At 38.8% G+C, this 19,318-nt stretch overlaps 2 protein-coding genes across 3 annotated transcripts; both read right to left on the bottom strand.

Annotated features, from left to right (window-relative positions):
- Positions 1–536: 536 nt before the first annotated feature.
- Positions 537–8,483, bottom strand: LOC112286666 (receptor-like protein kinase THESEUS 1). Of its 2 annotated transcripts, none has more exons than XM_090253053.1 (7): positions 8,217–8,483; positions 7,695–7,968; positions 7,277–7,444; positions 6,236–6,810; positions 5,121–6,096; positions 2,987–4,007; positions 537–2,825 (listed from the first exon to the last, which is right to left on the bottom strand). In XM_090253053.1, exons 6-7 carry the CDS (start codon positions 3,796–3,798, stop codon positions 1,016–1,018), a joined length of 2,622 nt encoding a protein of 873 aa, XP_090109179.1. In that variant the 5' UTR covers positions 3,799–4,007; positions 5,121–6,096; positions 6,236–6,810; positions 7,277–7,444; positions 7,695–7,968; positions 8,217–8,483; the 3' UTR covers positions 537–1,015. The 2 variants fall into 2 exon arrangements, with proteins under 2 accessions (XP_090109179.1, XP_073392409.2); XM_073536308.2 differs by having other exon boundaries at positions 7,594–7,968; positions 8,217–8,390.
- A 22-nt stretch (positions 8,484–8,505) lies between these two features.
- Positions 8,506–12,123, bottom strand: LOC141045781 (receptor-like protein kinase THESEUS 1). The gene is made up of 3 exons (XM_073536306.2): positions 11,875–12,123; positions 10,642–11,659; positions 8,506–10,473 (listed from the first exon to the last, which is right to left on the bottom strand). The coding sequence occupies exons 2-3, from the start codon at positions 11,448–11,450 to the stop codon at positions 8,664–8,666; spliced, it is 2,619 nt and encodes an 872-aa protein (XP_073392407.1). The 5' UTR covers positions 11,451–11,659; positions 11,875–12,123; the 3' UTR covers positions 8,506–8,663.
- Positions 12,124–19,318: the final 7,195 nt, after the last annotated feature.

Genomic DNA, 19,318 nt, shown 5'->3' with positions numbered 1-19,318 from the left:
AGATGTACCCAACTTAAGACCTCTACAAAGAATCAATGCATAAAGCATCTCTTCTCCATTGTATTCATATTGTTACGACTTATCTCAAATTGATGGCCACTCTGGCTAGACGCAGGTATTTGATCACTATCTCTGACAACAGAAGGCGTTCCAAAACTTTATGTTGGCTATTGAGGTGTAGTCCCTACAGCTACTTATTCTTGTGATTTAGACCCTGTTAACCTAAACACTAGCCCCTGCCATACACTGAGATAACACAGCTTGAGGTAGATGTAGTAAAATGTAGCAAAGAATACACGATTGTGGTGTAAATTAAAATAAACAGGATAATTTGAAAGTAGTATTCTCATTCGCAAGACATAGTCGTCACCCTCTACTGTGTGTCCTTACGCAAAGAACAGCTCGTGAAATAGTCACCTATCCCCCAAAAAATTGGATAGGAAACGAATACAGCCAAACAACTACATTAAATTCCATGACAATAGGCACTCATTTCTTGACATGTCATGAGAACCACAAGGACGCGTAGAAACGACTAGCCCAAGCAGTGACTTTTATTCGGACCTGCATTTTACTTCACAAGATGGTGCACGAGATTGATAGCCATCCAGCGCCTGGTGATTAGACCCCGCTGTGTCAACAGATTCTTGACTACTTCGCCTACGTTGAATCGAATCAGTGAAACCACCTTAACTTTCGTGACAAATTTCGTAATGTACACCTCACACACATCTTACAAACGAAGAGGATTACATCGTGTTCACAACACAAGCAAAGCCAACAGAGTTTTGTTGATAAACCCAGAACTACCCAAACTCCAGATGACCTTGCGCAATGCCAATTAAACTTGAAGTAAACCGAATGACGAGGAAAATGAAAAAAATGGAAACAAAAATAAAAAACGAAAAATCAATTACAACTACATATGTTCGGTCTATAGCAGTGAGACAGTCCCTTCCTGGATACTCGCCGCCTCTTTCATCTTCTGGTTTATTAACTCCCTATCGTCTGTGCTTTACCTTCCTTGAGGGTTGACCAACTGAGAGAATATGGCGCTCGCCGATTGATCCTCGGACGAGGTCTCCTCCAGCATTCTTCGTTCAGTGTCCGCTGTCATCGAGTCATCGAAAAGGTTGGGTACAACCAACGGCACGGAGATCATGTGGCTGTTATCAGAGTCGGTGCTAAAGTTCCCTTGATCTGGGCTGGACATGGCACTTTCAGCAGATGCTTCATGTAGTTGCAAGGCGTACTCCAAATTCCACAGGACGTCACCCATGGAAGGTCGATCAATACCTTGCTCCTGCAGACATTTCTCGACGGTGTCGCCGAATGTTTTCAACGAGTCGGGGTTGATTGAACCCCGTAGCTTCTCATCCACGATCTGATCCAGCATGCCAGCTTTCTGGTACTTGATTGCCCATTCGGCCATGTTCACTTGCTCTCGAGGAAGGGCCGGATTGATTGCCGGTCGTGCACACAGCACCTCCATGAGAACGACACCGAAGGAGTACACGTCTGACTTCTCCGTCAGCTGCTGTCTGCGGAAATACTCGGGATCCAGGTACCCGAAGCTGCCCTTCACGGCTGTGCTCACGTGCGTGACTTCATTCGCGGGCCCGATTTTCGACAACCCGAAGTCAGCCACCTTGGCAACGAAGTTCTCGTCCAGAAGGATGTTCGTGGTTTTCACATCCCTGTGAATGATCCCTTGCGCCGCGCCGGTGTGTAGGTAATGCAATCCTCGTGCTGCACCGATACAAATCTCCAGCCTCTGCTTCCACGACAGAGGAGCCTCGTCTGTTCCGTACAGGTGACCCCTGAGCGGACCGTTGGCCATGTAATCGTATACAAGAATCATCTCACCGTGTTCCTCGCAGTACCCTATCAGTGACACCAGGTGCCGATGTCGGAGTTTCGACAGAAGCTCTATCTCGGTTTGGAACTCGTTTAGACCCTGCTCTGACCTGGGGTTTCCCCGCTTCACCGCCACTTTCGACCCATCGTCAATCTCACCCTTGTACACCTTGCCGAATCCACCCACTCCCAAAACCAAAGACTCGTCGAAGTTGTTCGTGGCTTCTTGGAGCTCCGCGAAGCTGAAGTACCTGCCCAGGTTGGATGGAACTGAAGAAACATAACTTCCTGCACCACTCTTCCCACTCTTCGCCGAACTAGTCGACACTTTGCTGTGGTCAGTACTGCTGCCGTGCAGAGGCAGCGGGAGCCAATGACTTGGTGCGCCAGGCTTGTCAGACTTGGTCTTCTTCTTGTAGCAACAAAAGATGACCAACGCAGCCGCCACAAGAACAGCGGCTACGCCCCCGATGGACGCACCGATGATGGCACCTAAGTTGGAGCTCGAGCTTGAATTTGTAGTTTGTGTACCATCAGTGGAATTATCTGGCACTACAACACGATTGGGGCCTGCAAGACTGGAGCGAGAGTTGTTGACCTTGAAAATCTCCAGACCATTCAATATAGCATTCTTGTAATTTTGAGCAGTCTTGCTCGATTCGATCATAACATTTATTTCTGGATAGTTATTGAACATGGGCACCATGAAGTCCATGTACAAGGGAGTGAGGGGAGTAGTGGTTTTAGCGATTATATCCAGATCTGGAAAAGCGACCTGGTTGTTGATGTAAATATTGAAAACACGCTCATTGAGCCGCTGGTACACAATCTCGCATAAGTGAAAACGCACTAAGTACGCGAAGGCGGGGTCCACTGTGAAATTCCAGTTGAGTTGGTAATTGACGTTCACCACATCACTGCCTGATAATGTAAGCGCAGACGCATAAACGGCAGCAGGAGCAATATATCTTCATCCGGCAAGAAAGAAATCACAACCGTCAGAGTTAGTGGCTCATATTTCCAACTCTAGAAACTTCTACACCATACTGATACAAATCAAAGATACTGGGAACTCAGCTATAATGAAAAGGCCTGTAACATGATCATGCGAGGGCAAGCTGCAACTTACTGAGGAACATTGGTGTACGTGATATCTTGAGTTTGGGTATACTCGGTTTTGCCTGTGGCTCCAAAAATTAAATACGGACTATCTGGAATCCACGTCCTGCTCATGTTCGCTGAATCAGCATCCGGTGTGACGGTGACTCCCCCAACATTGATACGGTGCATAGTCTCCAGGGCCGACCGGCTCAGGCCAAAGTTACCGACAGAGCTTCCACCCAGTATAGTCGCGCCATCCTGCACCATTCCATCTGGCGCAGACACAATCTCTATGGCGTTTATGAAAGCATACGAACTTGGCCGTGGAATGAAAGTAAGAACGAGTTCCTTTGAAGTAATGTTCAGGATGTACTCTCGAACAAAATAAGGGCTGTCTGCGGTGACGAAGGTCACTGCGCTGAAGTTGGAGAGAAGACCGAACTCGTTGGCAGTCAAGTCAAAGAATGAATTACTTGGCTGGAAAGATGAGAACGCAAATGGATAGAAGAACAGGCGAACCCAATGTCTCCCTGGACTCACTGTGAAAGTGTAATTAGATCCAGCAGTGAAGAACCTCGCAGAGGTGAGAAGTGGAGCGTACGCCGACAAAGCACCGTTATTCTGAAGAGTCGTTCCCGCAATTCCTTTTATTGTTCCTGGAACATTGTCAGCTGCAAATACCCGTGTGCCAATTTTGACATCGGAGGCTGAGCCACACGCGATACGAATTGCATCAGCAGGTGTAAAAGACGGGGCTGGCGCCGCTACAGGACCCTGCGCCCAACTCGCCCCGCACAAAAGAAGAACCGATAGAATCTGTATACATCTGTCATAGCCCATTTTCCCTGATATGTCCTTTCCGTGGAGCACCAGAGCTGCTCTGAATGTCTGATTTGGCGTGGTCAGAACCACGCCTCCGATTGCTTCTCAAATGTATCCGAGTATCTCTGTAATTCTCCTCTTACAACTCTGTCGACCGGAAAATACCAACCCCTGGTTGCTTACATCACACCGTCTCTACGGTGCAGAACTCGTTACTACACCTGGATCTGCAGCCATACAAGGCGTTAGAATTCCGCCTCATCACCTTGATCACCAATTACTCCGAACTGAAACAGCTGGCTTGCTTCAGTAACAGATCATTTGTAGCACGAGAAACAACCCAAAACTGCAGTTATCACATGAACAAGACTCCTGCACATTCAGAGTCTAGGTCACCCTCGTTTCATCCAAATAGCCGAGAAGAATCGGGTGCAGATTTTACAACGAATATTTCAGCTGATGTTACAAGTCCACTTCATTCGGCATGGACGCTACTACCACAGAATTCAGTGTGTGATAGAAATGTTAACATTCCGACTAGGAAGGTTGTCTGACTCGGAACAAGGAAGAACAAGCACACTGGTCCAAAACACATAAAACCGAGGCTTGCAACGCTGGACATAGTTAAGTTCGCAGGATCAACCATCTAGGTTGCAGGCATTTTTGCCCTGGTTTAAGAAAACGACACTGAGCAGATGACTATAAGAACCGCTAAAGCAGAGTACAAGTGAGCATTTCAATGATAACGCACGGGCCAAAATCGTTTACGAACAGTACAAAGCACTCTCCGAGACACCAGACGATGCCAGCCATTGTCGTATCGTGAATGGCAAATGAATGTGGCCTATCGCATGCATTACAAGACACATTCTCTAACCTACTGTTCCACAACCAGCCCCTCGCAGTCGCGGCGAAGCATTTGAGGGTATCACTATGGTCAAGAAACAATCGTGGTGAACTCTGGGAACCCTTCCTCACTTCCATCATGACCCATATGCTCTACCGAAGAGCTGAAGCGAACATTGTAAGGCTTCAAGCGAAACACGACACCCCGTCGCCTCCGGGCAGCTCTCCGAAACACACACACACACACACACAAATACGAAACCCTTAACCCTCGTTTCCAACCCTGACAGGCACAAATATAAGCTACAATACCGGCATTCTCACCTCACGGAGCCATATCCGACCTCCATCCCAGTCCTCATAGATCACTCTGAGACCCACCCGGTTACTAAACACAACCCCCCACAGTCTCGATACGGTAAACGCGCTCTCCGCATACAGTCCTTCCACCGATTGAAACCCAAATGTAAGTCGAAAGGAAAGATCCGAAGTACCTGGGCTGTGGCACTGTCACGAAACCATTTGATCGGTCACACCATCAGCAGCAGCAGCAGCAGCAGCAGCGGCGACGGCGTCAGTGGCTATGGCTTCACACAAGTGCAAGTGACCATTGACGGGATACGGACGGACGGGGTTTCGGAGGGGCCTAGCAAAAGATCAACAGGCAGGCAGGTGAGCTGCGTGGTTGTCCTGCCCAGCATCGAACAGCAGCAACACAGCTGGTTGTGCAGTTGCTTCAGCTCGGCGATGACGATGAAGCTGGATGAATCCCCATTCCTCGCCAGTCCCGCTCTCCCCCCCTTCACCGCTGTTACCGGCGTCTGCCTCTAAGGTGGGATTCCTGTTACCGTGCCGTAATGTGCGCAAAGTTAATGGGGCTCATGTGCTCGCGGTCATGGGGTGCGCCTCCCGCGACCGAGTCGACGGAGTAGGCGGAGCCACTGCTGCTTTCGTCAGAATCTCCCCCCCATCCCTTCGAATGCTTCCAGGTTGAATGTGACATGGAATTTAGCAAATTTTTTGTGACCCATGTAGGAGATAATATAGAGCAAAAAGATTTTGCTACTATCTCAAAGTTTTCTCAAAATCTTCCATGAAAAATGTAAATTTGCCGATGGGAATAATGCAATTCAGTTTCCTATGTGTGAAAGTCACGTTTTTGTTCTGAAGTCTTATATTCAGCATTGAGATACGTGGATTTTTTTTCTTCTATCGTTTACATATTGGAAGCAAGTATTGGCACTGTTTCAACGATAGAAATTAGTGAAGGGAATCTTGGGAGTGCTGTTGCTCAGGTGATACATGAAGGTGGGTTCGGTTCATTTCTCTCATCCTCGCAAATGGCTGGATTTTCAATAGCATCTACTGTGACCAAAACAATCATACCGTGCCCAGAATGGTACTTCTCGGGCGTCGGATATGCAGACACGCGCATTGATCGAATCGCTGGAGATCCAGGCGAGCATACATCTGTCAAAACCGAAAGATGGTGGAGTTGGATTAACGACGTGGAGGAGCTGAAAGATCACTGAAAGACCACAAAGTGCTTCAATACCAAAATCCTAACATTACCAAAGTAAACATTACTCACAGAGAAGGGCACCAATACCATTCATCAGCGTGGTGGAAGCAGTGCTGGTGAACATCTGGAGCAAGTGAGTTCCATTCATTCAAAATAGTGCCCGCCGTTGTGGTTGTTACACACTCCCAGCAGCCTTCGGTCAATTCGCGGCCCTCTTCATTGTCCACTGTGCATGAGTGTAAAACTTTTACGATCCCCTTCCTCTCACTGGTCTCCAACAGACCACTTGTAAGTACCCAGCCCATGCGTAATAGCACCATCCCGTGAGGTTTTCTGTTGATTCGATGTGTGCGTCCATAGACACCTTCCATCACCAGAAGTAACTAGATGGGCATAAGCAGTTAAACCAATATTTGTTTTCATATCTGAGCTGATAACAGCTACTATGCCTCGGCTATGTGCCCACTCCGCAATGACACAGCTTGTTCAAACGATCCCACGCGACCAGGAAAAATTACAACAGCCATTACGCCCTCTGATGCAATTCTTTCAAGCATTTCACTCCAGAACGATGTATCCTCGTCAACGCTTTCATCTAAAGCAATAGGTATCCCACTCTCCTTACAAAATCTCGGTATATCTTTTGAGATCTTAACATATTCCTGCACAATGCCACACCCTGAGAAAAATTTGAGGAAGTCCTCTGAAACGAATATGCTCTCTCAAAACTGACATAACTGCTTCAGATTACACATGGTGATAAGTGCTATCCACCTGAAATCCATGCCCGTACACATTGCGAGTATCATGAAATTTCCAGGCTTTCCAATAAGTTTAAAAAGCGAACATTGCTAACACTCCAGTATAAAACAATGAAACTATTGCTCTTGTGCAGAGGAGATAGTAACATAAATTACGCATCGCTGATTCGCACGAAGTAACTCGAATAAAGGATGTCAAAGAGTAGATTTATATACGTTTGCTGGAGTCTCGGGAAATAATTGTTAATGCAAACGACTCTGACATTAACTACCGACAACAATTGTACTTTCTTTGCGGTGGAGTCTTCTTAACATGTGTGCTGCTGCAGTGAACGACCATCTTATGATCAAGTGTTCGATTCCGTACCTCTAAATATTCTATGTCGCACTCCTTAACAAGATTTGCAAACTCAGTGGCCTGTTAGTGAGACCCCTTCCGAATTGCGTCTGCTCAGACCTTTCCATCAGCTCCTACACCCTCTCTAACTGATTGTGTGACTGGTGCATCCTATTGTGGAGTAGCGCGCCGACCAATCTGGATAGACATTCAAGTAGCCATACCCTATCAGAAACGCATTAAATCACCCAAAGCCGCAGCTGACAAAATGCGTCGGCTGAGCATCTACATTCAACAAAACATCATGCCGTTGGTCTGCTGATGTCATTGGGTTGTGAGCCCCATACCTGTTCCAAATGTGAATAGTGTGGACAGGACTCTGCCTCGTACAGATCCTGTTCGTAGATCATTACTTCAACCGAAGTTCATCAAAGTCTGCCATGCCTACCTTTAGTTTCAGGACACAAAATCCGTGTCCAACAAGAGTGCCAGCCTCGTCTGTGACTTCATCAGGTGTGTTTGTGGAATCTGATAATCCAGAGACTTGCGTCGTTGGAGCAATGCCCTTCCCTTCGATGCTTCCTTTTGGAGCGATCAAAATGCCCCGTATTCTGTCTTCGGCCGACGGGCAGCTCCCAAAGAGAACAATCAACACAACCTGCTACAGTCTCAAGTACAGCCATTTCCATGCCACAGAGCACACCGGAAAATATCACACACACCTACATGCAGCACACGAGATGCATAGGCACCAAACAGTTTGTGAGGCTCAAATTGGCGGAGGGTGGTGTTAAAAAGAGATGCTTAAAATGTGGATAAAAAAGTTGGAAGATCTGTAATATGTAAACCACAATGAGTGAGGTACATTGCTGAAAGATGCTTATGATCGAGCCACAACAGGCACTCGCATATTAATATCTCATTGGAACATAAACACAGAAACAACCCCAGCAGTGACTTTTATTCGAACCTGCATTTTACTTCACAAGATGGTGCACGAGATTGATAGCCATCCAACGCTCAGTCATTGGACCCTGCTGTGCCAACAGATTCTTGACTACTTCGCCTACGTTGAATCGAATCAGTGAAACCACCTTAACTTTCATGACAAACTTCGTAATGTACACCTCACACACATATTACAAACGAAGCGGATTACAACGTGTCCACAACACAAACAAAGCCAACAGAGTTTTGTTGATAAACCCAGAACTACCCAAACTCCAGATGACCTCGCGCAATGCCAATCAAACTCGAAGTTAGCCAAATGAAGCGATACATAAATATTATTTTTTTATGTAAAAAACCACATCAACTACAACTACATTTGTTCGGTCTACAGCAGTCAGACAATCCCTTCCTGGATACTCGCCGCCTCCTTCATCTTGTGGTTTATCAACTCCCTATCGTCTGTGCTTTACCTTCCTTGAGCGTTGATCAACTGAGAGAATATGGCGCTCGCCGATTGGTCCTCGGACGCGGTCTCCTCCAGCATTCTTCGTTCTATGTCCATCGTCAACGAGTCATCGAAAAGGTTGGGTGCAACCAACGGCACGGAGATCATGTGGCTGTTATCAGAGTCGGTGCTAAAGTTCCCTTGATCAAGGCTGGACATGGCGCCCTTCACAGATGCTTCATGTAGTTGCAAGGCGTACTCCAAATTCCACAGGACGTCACCCATGGAAGGTCGATCGATACCTCGCTCCTGCAGACATTTCTCGACGGTGTCGCCGAATGTTTTCAACGAGTCGGGGTTGATTGTATCCCGCAGCTTCTCATCCACGATCTTATCCAGCATGCCAGCTTTGTGGTACTTGATTGCCCAGTCGGCCAAGTTCACCTCCTCTCGAGGAAGGGCCGGATTGATTGCCGGTCGTGCACACAGCACCTCCATGAGAACGACACCGAAGGAGTACACGTCTGACTTCTCCGTCAGCTGCTGTCTGCGGAAATACTCGGGATCCAGGTACCCGAAGCTGCCCTTCACGGCTGTGCTCACGTGCGTGACTTCATTCGCGGGCCCGATTTTCGACAACCCGAAGTCAGCCACCTTGGCAACGAAGTTCTCGTCCAGAAGGATGTTCGTGGTTTTCACATCCCTGTGAATGATCCCTTGCGCCGCGCCGGTGTGTAGGTAATGCAATCCTCGTGCTGCACCGATACAAATCTCCAGCCTCTGCTTCCACGACAGAGGAGCCTCGTCTGTTCCATACAGGTGACCCCTGAGCGGACCGTTGGCCATGTAATCATATACAAGAATCATCTCACCGTGTTCCTCGCAGTACCCTATCAGTGACACCAGGTGCCGATGTCGGAGTTTCGACAGAAGCTCTATCTCGGTTTGGAACTCGTTTAGACCCTGCTCTGACCTGGGGTTTCCCCGCTTCACCGCCACTTTCGACCCATCATCAGTCTCACCCTTGTACACCTTGCCGAATCCACCCACTCCCAAAACCAAAGACTCGTCGAAGTTGTTCGTGGCTTCTTGGAGCTCCGCGAAGCTGAAGTACCTGCCCAGGTTGGATGGAACTGAAGAAACATAACTTCCTGCACCACTCTTCCCACTCTTCGCCGAACTAGTCGACACTTTGCTGTGGTCAGTACTGCTGCCGTGCAGAGGCAGCGGGAGCCAATGACTTGGTGCGCCAGGCTTGTCAGACTTGGTCTTCTTCTTGTAGCAACAAAAGATGACCAACGCAGCCGCCGCAAGAACAGCGGCTACGCCTCCGATGGACGCACCGATGATGGCACCTAAGTTGGAGCTCGAGCTTGAATTTGTAGTTTGTGTACCACCAGAGGTAGTGTTTGGCTCTATAATACGGTTGGGACCTGCAAGACTGGAGTTCGCGTTGTTAACCTTGAAAATCTCCAGACCATTCAACAGAACATTCTTGGCATTTGGATTACTACGGTCAGGGGCGATCCTAACATTTATTTTCGGATAGGTATTGATCATGGGCACCATGAAGTCTCTGTACAAGGGAGTGTAGGCAGCTCCGGCTTCTTCTATGATGTCGAAAAATTGGTAAATGGCTACACGGTTTATCTCAATAATGAAAACCCGCTCATAGAGCCGCTGGTACTGAAGCTCGCAGAAGTGCAAACGCACCAAGTAAGTGAAGTTGTTGTCGACTGTGAAATTCCAGTTGAGTGCAGCATTTGCGTTCGCCACATCATTATCTTCCAACGCTTGCCCGCTCGCATAAACGGTAGCAGGAGCAATATATCTTTCTCAGACCAAAAGAAAAGCGCACCCGTCAGAGTTAATGGCTCATGTCTCCAACTGTACAAACTTCTGGCAACTGCACCATAATGATGCAAATCGTAGATACTGTAAACCCACATGTAGTGATAAGACCTGTTACATGTTCATGCAAGGGCAAGCTGCAACTTACTCTGCAACATCGGTGTACGTAATCTTTGTAGCGTTTGCCTCTACCGACACTCCTGGAGTGTTGAGAAGTTTATAGGGTGTGTCTGGAATCCACGTCCTGCTCAGGTTCGCTGAATCATCATCCGGTGCAACGGTGCCTCCTCCAACATTGAGACGGTACATAGTCTGCAGGGCCGACTGGCTCAGGCCAGGGTAAGTAAGACTGCCTCCACCCAGTGTAGGCGCGCCACCCTGTACCATTCCATCTGGCGCAGACACAATCTCTATGGCGTTTATGAAAGCATACGAATTTGACCGTGGAATGAAAGTAAGAACGAGGTCCTTTGAAGTGATGTTCAGGAAGTACTCTCGAACAAAATAAGGGCTGTCTGCGGTGACGAAGGTCACTGCGCTGAAGTTGGAGAGAAGACCGACCTCCTTGGTACTTATGTCAAAGAATGAATTACTCGGCTGAAAAGATGAGAACGCAAATGGATAGAAGAACAGGCGAACCCAATGTCTCCCTGGACTAACCGTGAAATTGTAGTTAAATGCAGAAGTGAAGAACCTCGCAGAGGTGAGAAGTGGAGCGTACGCCGACAAAGCACCGTTATTCTGATTTGTTCTTCCTGCAACCCCTTGTCCAGTACCTTGAACGTCAGCTAAAAAAACCCGGGTACCAATTTTGACATCGGAAGCTGAGCCACACGCGATACGAATTGCATCAGCAGGTGTAAAAGACGGGGCTGGCGCCGCTACAGGACCCTGCGCCCAACTCGCCCCGCACAAAAGAAGAACCGATAGAATCTGTATACATCTGTCATAGCCCATTTTCCCTGATATGTCCTTTCCGTGGAGCACCAGAGCTGCTCTGAATGTCTGATTTGGCGTGGTCAGCACCGCGTCTTCGTTCTCTTCTCTGAGGACGCTAAATATCTCTGTGATTCTCCACTTACAACTCTGTCGACCCGAAAACACCAACCCCTGGTTGCTTCCATCACATCGTCTCTACTGTGAGATACTTGGTGCTACACCTGGATCTGCAGCCATACAAGGCGTTAGAATTCCGCCTCATCACCTTGATCACCAATTACTCCGAACTGAAACAGCTGGCTTGCTTCAGTAACAGATCATTTGTAGCACGAGAAACAACCCAAAACTGCAGTTATCACATGAACAAGACTCCTGCACATTCAGAGTCTAGGTCACCCTCGTTTCATCCAAATAGCCGAGAAGAATCGGGTGCAGATTTTACAACGAATATATCAGCTGTTGTTACAAGTCCACTTCATTCAGCACGCTACTACCACAGAATCCAGCATGTGATAGAAACGTCAACATTCCGACTAGGAAGATTGTCTGGCTCGGAACAAGGAAGAACAAGCACACTGGTGCAAAACACAAGTGGTCGAGGCATGTAACGCCGAACTCAATCAAGTTCGCAGTATCAACCATCGCCTGAGGGCCCTCAGGCGACCAAGTCGACGGAGTAGGGCGAGCCACTGTTGCTTTCGTCAGGATTCCCTCGTCCTTAATCGCTCAGCACTTGAAGTCCAACTTTCTCAATAAAGTCTCGTTTCTCTTCTTTCTATATTCCTTTCTTCGTTTGCTTATGATTCGGTAGTAATATATGGTATTGACTCCTTCTTTGCAACTCATTTCACTATATATAGATATATATATATATATATATATATATATAAACAACTTACCACTGTCATTTTGGAATCTTCAATGAAAATTGTAAATTGTTTTGGAAATAGCGCCTTAGAGTTTGCAAAATGTGATTGCGTGTAAGTTTTATATCTGACATTAAGAGATGTAAGTATTTGTTTCCTTATCCAACTGGAATTAAGTACTGAGAATGGTTAAAAAATTGAAATTAGTAATGAGTGTTTTGGTAGTGATGTTGTCTAGGTGATGCTTTAGGTAGTTGGAATTTATTTCTTTAATGCTTGCTGTTGGTAGGATTTTCAATAGCTGTGACAAAAAAATCTTATTGTGTAGAGAATAGCATGTTGTAGGGATTGAATATGTAGATATACTGTTGTGAAAGAGTGTTTCTTTAAATCATGCTAAGTTAATGGTTGCAATTTTCTTGTTTTTTTTGAAATAATTGGAAACAAAAAATATCTTAAATTAATAAAATTGTATTAAAAAATCTTTGATAAAAAAACTTCTTGTAAGAAAGATTACATTTATATTAAATCCTAGGATTTCTTCCATTTATTATATGATTTTTTTTCTTTGATACCTATTAGATCTTATTTTTCTTTCTCTACACACATTTATAGACTTCATTTATATTTATATTTATTTTTACATTTTAATGGTGTGTATATATCCATCAAAATACAAATATTCATCAAACTTCAAACATTGATTTGTAGAGCTTTTAGGTATAGTTGCAAGCATTTTATCAATTTCAATATCTACTCAAGCATAGTTTTTTTTTTTAACTTTAATTTTAAAGTCACACATGGTGTTTTTAGACCAAGGTATATAATTTGTTTTTTTTATGCAATCATTTATAAGGCACATTTGATGGTTATTAGCCTTAATATCAAGTTTTGATATTTGGATCAATGAGGGCCATGGATCTTAATTTTAGCTCTTTGTAATTCAAGAGTGAAGATGTAGCCGTCATCCTTAATTTTGAGAGCAAGAATACAAGAGACTTTATGAGTTTGTTTGTTTAGTTGTTTTTTGTTTTGTTTTGTTTTATTTTATTTTATTTTATTATTTTTTTTGTATTTTTTTTTTATGACAAGTAAAGCTATGCCAATTCTTTACAAGGTTTTGCAAGGAGCTTTAGTCTTTTTTTCAATTTTCTCTCTCATCTTTTGGAATCAAATTGTCAAAACTTAACTAAAGGTCGGAATCTTTGTTATAATTTTTTAGACATAAAAATTTAAGAATTTAAAGTTTTAAAAAAGAAGAAATATCTAATTTAGTAAAATATGGTATATTTCTATTTTTTTTAGTACCTAAATTTTAGAAGACTCCCTCTTATTACTCATAAGCTAGAAAGCAATAAAAAATCTAATAAAGTTTAGCTTTGAAAAAACTAATATTTAATTACGTTGGATTCAAAAAGTTCTATGAACATTGATTCTTGTGGAAAAAGATTTGCTACTTCCAAATTTAAAGAGCCAAAATAAGACACAACTTTAGAAGACAAGATTAGATCAATTAAAGTAATTCAAAGATTCAGCTTATACGAGAAGATGTCATTTGAAGTTGAGATTTCAATAAACTTAATTATACCATAGGACAATTAAGAACCAAGAAATGACACTCATTTTTATAAGAAGAGTTTTTTTTTTTTTTTTTTTTTATTTATTAAATTAAAGCATCAACTATGGTAGACAATGTTAGATGCATACAACCAAATTTGAAGATAAAATATAGAAAATAGATACATCTTTAAGTTTCCTTTCCAACAAGACCAATTAAGTTTAATTTAGAGCTTGAAATCAATTATGGTGCATCAATTTGAGAAGATGGATGCAATAATAGGTATTAAAGTATCATATCTTTTTTATTCTCACTTAGATGATATAGCTATTTTATTACATACTACAAAATTAACCGTACTTTGTTTAATTAGATTTTCACTTATATCACATGTTATAATATTGGATGTAAGATCTTGTCTCATGTACATAATTTAATTTTGTTTAGTAGTTTCTTATCGACTTAGTTTTTTCTATTAATTGACTTTGTTAGTATCAACTTGATATTCTTATTAAATCAAGTATTATAAGTGATTTTTGAAAGAAAAAGCTTGTATTATAAGGATTTTATTGGCTATAGTGATTTAACCATTTAATAGAGCTTTAAGACATTTTCTACTCAAACTTATATTCTTATATTTTCCTTTTGTAATATAAAAAATAGCTTGACTTAATTGTATGCAAATTCATCATCTTTTACTTGATAAGAATGTTTCTTCTAATTTAATTTTTGATTAAATGAGGAGAAATAAGTAAAAGTGTATTTTTCTGATAAGATCAAGTAAAAGTTTATTTCTCTAACAAGTTAAAAAGGAGTTGTTCAACAATAAAAATAAAAATAAAAATTTTGGATTTTTTTGGATATTATATTATTTTGGTTTAAATCATTACTGACGATGTTGCAATACTAGAGCATTGGAGTGCCAAAATACTACTTGTAGTGTTGTATTATATGAAGCCTTGCTTAAAAATGCACCAGATACTTAGATATAGAAGATAAATTGGAAATTGCAACAATAAGATTCTAATAATTTTAATAGATTCTTAAATAAATTCCAATTAAATCTTGAAATTCTTAATTAAATCTTAATCAATTCCAAAATAAGTCTTAAAGAAAATATAAAAGAAACATTAAGAAATCCTAAAGAATTTCTATAAAAATCATGAAGAATTTTATAAAATAAAAATCCTAAAAATATCATAAGTAAATATTTAAAAAATACTAAAAATAAAAATCTTATAGAAATAATAAAGAATTAAAAAAATTAAATTAAAAAATTTAAATAAATACTAAAAAGAAAAATCCTAAAAAATTCTAAATAAATTTGTAAGTAATTTCTAATAATTTTTTTTTATAATTTTTTTAAAATTCCAATGAATATTAATTTAAATATTTATTTTTACTATTTTTGTTTTTTAAATTTCAATCTTTAAGCAAAAAAAAAAAAAGAACACTTAAAATTTGAAAAAAAATAAATTAAATTTACCAATTGAAAGAAAGAACTTCTAATACTCTTAGGTGTGGCCATCCTCTTTCTTCAATTTAGAGGTTGATATTTTAGGAACAATTGCTCCTTGTTGGATCATATAATTCCTGTTTGAATTAATAAAAGTATGAAAACTGAAGTCTATTATGTTCTAATAAAATTTTCCTTCAATTGAATCAAGAAATTTTTTAGAATCATATAAAATCTAATGGATCTTAAAATTCAAATATCTAAGTTCCTATTCCAATTAAACTCCCATAACCTTCAATCTTATTGTTTGATTGACTTCAAATTTACAAAATGCATTCAAAACAAATATATTAACAAATCTACAAAACATCACTTGTACATTTGCTATAATACTTACAAATTTCTCAAATATGTATGATTCTTATTATTTCTCAAAATCCAATATCATTGCATACATCTTCAATTTTACAAAGCTCTCAAAAATTCAATTTGTATCCAAATCTCCTATAACCAATTTTTAAAAAACCCTTTTAATTTTAATTTTTTAATTTTTAATTTTTAATTTTTTTTAAACTCATGCTTCAATCTACAAAAAAAAAATATTAACACTAAATATTTTTACTACGTCCTTATGTTTATGTATCTTTTTTTACTATATTTTTTACTTAGGCTATTCAATAATAATATTTATGATTATATCTTCCTTCAATTAATTGTGTGATAATACAACATCATAACATGTTAAGCTTGTAGTGTATATATGGATTATTATCTTGTGTAGAAGTAAAAGGCTAAGCAAGAGTGCATTATAAGAAGAAAGAGAAGAAAAGAGAGATGGAGGTTGTAGTGTAAAAAGTTAGAACAAAAAATATAAAATTATAATAGTTTGTTGAGAAAAGGTTGCAAGGGTCTTGTAGGTGTACAATAGGATAAATATAGAGGCCAATTAATAGAGCAATGTGAAGCATTCTTTTAGATGAATACTTTTTGTGCTTGTTAAAATTTTGGCACAAGTTCCAATATTTTTTCTTATTAAGGATATAATAAAAGTGGAATATTTTGTTTGAATATATATATATATATATATATATATATATATGTATTTGTGATGTTATTATTGTTAAAATAGGATTCTAGTGCAATGCTCATTTGATATAATAAGAATCACAAATTAGAGACAAGAAGCAACACTATTATGGCAATATTGTATACACATTGGTGTGAAAAAATAACTTGGTATTAGCCACGGCTTGCAATGGCAAAGGTAGTGGCTCATTGCAACATATAGTGATAAATACTAGTTGCAATGATATTTCTTTATGGCTTTTTGTAGCATATAATGACAACTTATGGTACTTTATAATAATAGGATTATTTGATTATAGATCATATATGATAATAAGGCCTCTAAATATCTTATTATAACTCAAGTATATGATAAAAGATAAAAATATGGATTCTATTATAAAAGAGCATAGTTGAAAGATATAATAGTAAAACTTAGATAAAAGATAGGAAGGTAATAATTTTTTTTAGTATTGATGCTATTTCTTTGTAAAAAAGGTTTTTACTTATTTTACTTATTTTACTTATTTATCTTTAAAAGGGAGTTTAAAATATTTTGTAAGAGAAGTTATCTTAAGAAATAAAGAATTGATATTTAAAGAGAATGGATTGTGAATCAATATCAAAATCAAATATTGAGGCATAAAAATACATATCTATAGCAATTCTAGGATTCTTTAGCCAATTAAAGAGCAAGATTTGAGAATAAACTTTAAAAAAGTTATTTTATTAGTAATTTAGATGCATGTAATTTTTTGAGAGTTTTTCAAAATAAGAAATGTATTTAAAGATTTTGGATTTTGAGAAATAATAAGAAGCTTATATAATTAAGGAATTTGTGGATATTATAGCAAATTTACTAGTATAATTTCGTGAGTTTATTATTGCACTTATTTTTATTATGTTTTATAAATTTGAAGTCAATCAAATAGTATCATGCTTGGAAGTGGTATAATATGTAAAAATAACATAAAATATTATAAGATTTTTATTTTTAATAAAAAAATAGAAAAAAAATAATTATAGATATTCATAGTTTATCTCTAAAGATAAATCAAGATAGATTAGTATGAATTTGAAATGGAATGATAAAATACTAAGGTAAAGAGATATAGGTTGAGGTAGAGTGACATAGACTTGTATCAACTTTTAGATCCTTCACTTATTCTCCTTTGCTTAGGTTCTCTTGCTTTATATATAGCCAGCTATTCTTTAGAGATTTTTTCAAAATATTTTTGATATTCTATTCAAATCTTTTAAAGAGTAGTTTCTCTCTTTGTTAGCTTTTCAAAAAGCTTTCACTTACTCCAAGAAGAGTTGTTATGAAGATGGAATTTATTTATGAATAAAAAAAGAGATAATTGCTATTCAAAGGCTTCTTTAGGATTTTTTTTTGGAGATTTTTTTAGTGTTTTTAGTATTTTATTCACAGATTTTGAAAAAAGTTTTTTTTTTTTTTTTTTTTTTTTTTTTTTTTTTTTTTCTTTCTTTCTTAGATTTTTAAAAATCTCTCACTTGGTCTAAGGAGAATTAATATGAAGATAGAATAAGTTTTTGGATTAAAAAGAATCAACTACCTTGAGTTAATATGATTATTAGTTTTTTTTGTTCATAAAATAGGTAATAGAAAAATTTAAGAAGTAAAATTTGATATATATATATATATATATATAGTATGAATTAAAATAAATTCCTATAAATTAGAAATTCAATCTAATTCATAATAATTTTAATTTTCTAAGTTTTAGAATAAAAATCTTCTTAGCATTTGATTTATATCCAAGACTTCTAATAACTATTTTTATCTAAGAATAATTATTCATCTACAAATAAAAATTTATCTACTTAAAAAAAAATTTTATTCATCAAAATTCATCCAATTTGACCTAGTTTCATCTATACAATAATTTTTATCTAATGAGATTTAATTTTATTGTCAATTTCAATCCACATGATTCATCCATAATAGTTAATTAATCGACTTGAAATATTATCCAAATAAGGATCAAAGGTAGTTGGCATTCCTAAATCCATTGTTGCACCCATCTTCATAATTTAATGTACTACGATTGATTGCAAGCTTCAAATTGAATAAAAATAGTATTGTTAAAAAGAAGACTTAAAAGCTCATCCATATTTTAAATTTCACCTTAAAATTTATTTGTGTAAATCTAATATCGCCTCTCAAAGTTGATACTTCAATTTGGTAAGGCAACAGATTCACTTCTATCAAATTCAGTGCGACACCTTAGTCCTTGATTATCCTTTAGTAAATTTAAACTCATTAGAATTCTAACTCTAAATGACACCTTCTATAGAAATTTGAATCCTTAGGCTATGCCAATTTCTTTTATTTTGTCATCTAAAGTTGTGCCTTCATTTAGCTACTTGAATTTAGAGGCAGCAAATCTTCTTCAAAAGAATCAACACTCCTATCATGTCCCAACTTTAATATAGTTAATTCTTAGCTTTTTAGAAACTAAACTTTTTCAACTCTCTAGAAACATAATTTTTGTTTCTTTATAGCTTATAAGTAATGAAGAAGAGCCTCCTAAAATGGTACTACCAAATAATAAAGGCAGAATACCACCTTTTACTAAATTAAAGGTTTTTTCTCTATAAAAAGTCTAAATTCTAAGATTTTTATATCTAAAGAATTAAAAAAAATAAGTTCTTTGAAATTCTTTGATTTTTTATCTAAAATAAGATTTTATCAAATTAAAATTTTAAAAATTAATTTTAAAAATTAAATTAAAAAATAAAAACAACCAAGCTATCTACATAATTTAAGGAAAAATTGGCATGGCTTTGTTCATCTATAAAAAAAAGAAAGAAAAGTACATAGCTATTCAATCCTTTTTTATAAGTTTTTGAGGCTTTAATAATAGAAGCCAAATCTCTTTTATTAAAATTCCATAATTCTAATCAAGATCTATGGTTT

The sequence above is a fragment of the Physcomitrium patens genome, chromosome 9 (genome assembly GCF_059467195.1).
Source record: "Physcomitrium patens ecotype Gransden chromosome 9, ASM5946719v1, whole genome shotgun sequence".
Classification (NCBI taxonomy): Eukaryota; Viridiplantae; Streptophyta; class Bryopsida; order Funariales; family Funariaceae; genus Physcomitrium; species Physcomitrium patens.
Note: the sequence above shows the minus strand (reverse complement) of the source record. Positions and strands in the feature narration are given on the sequence as shown.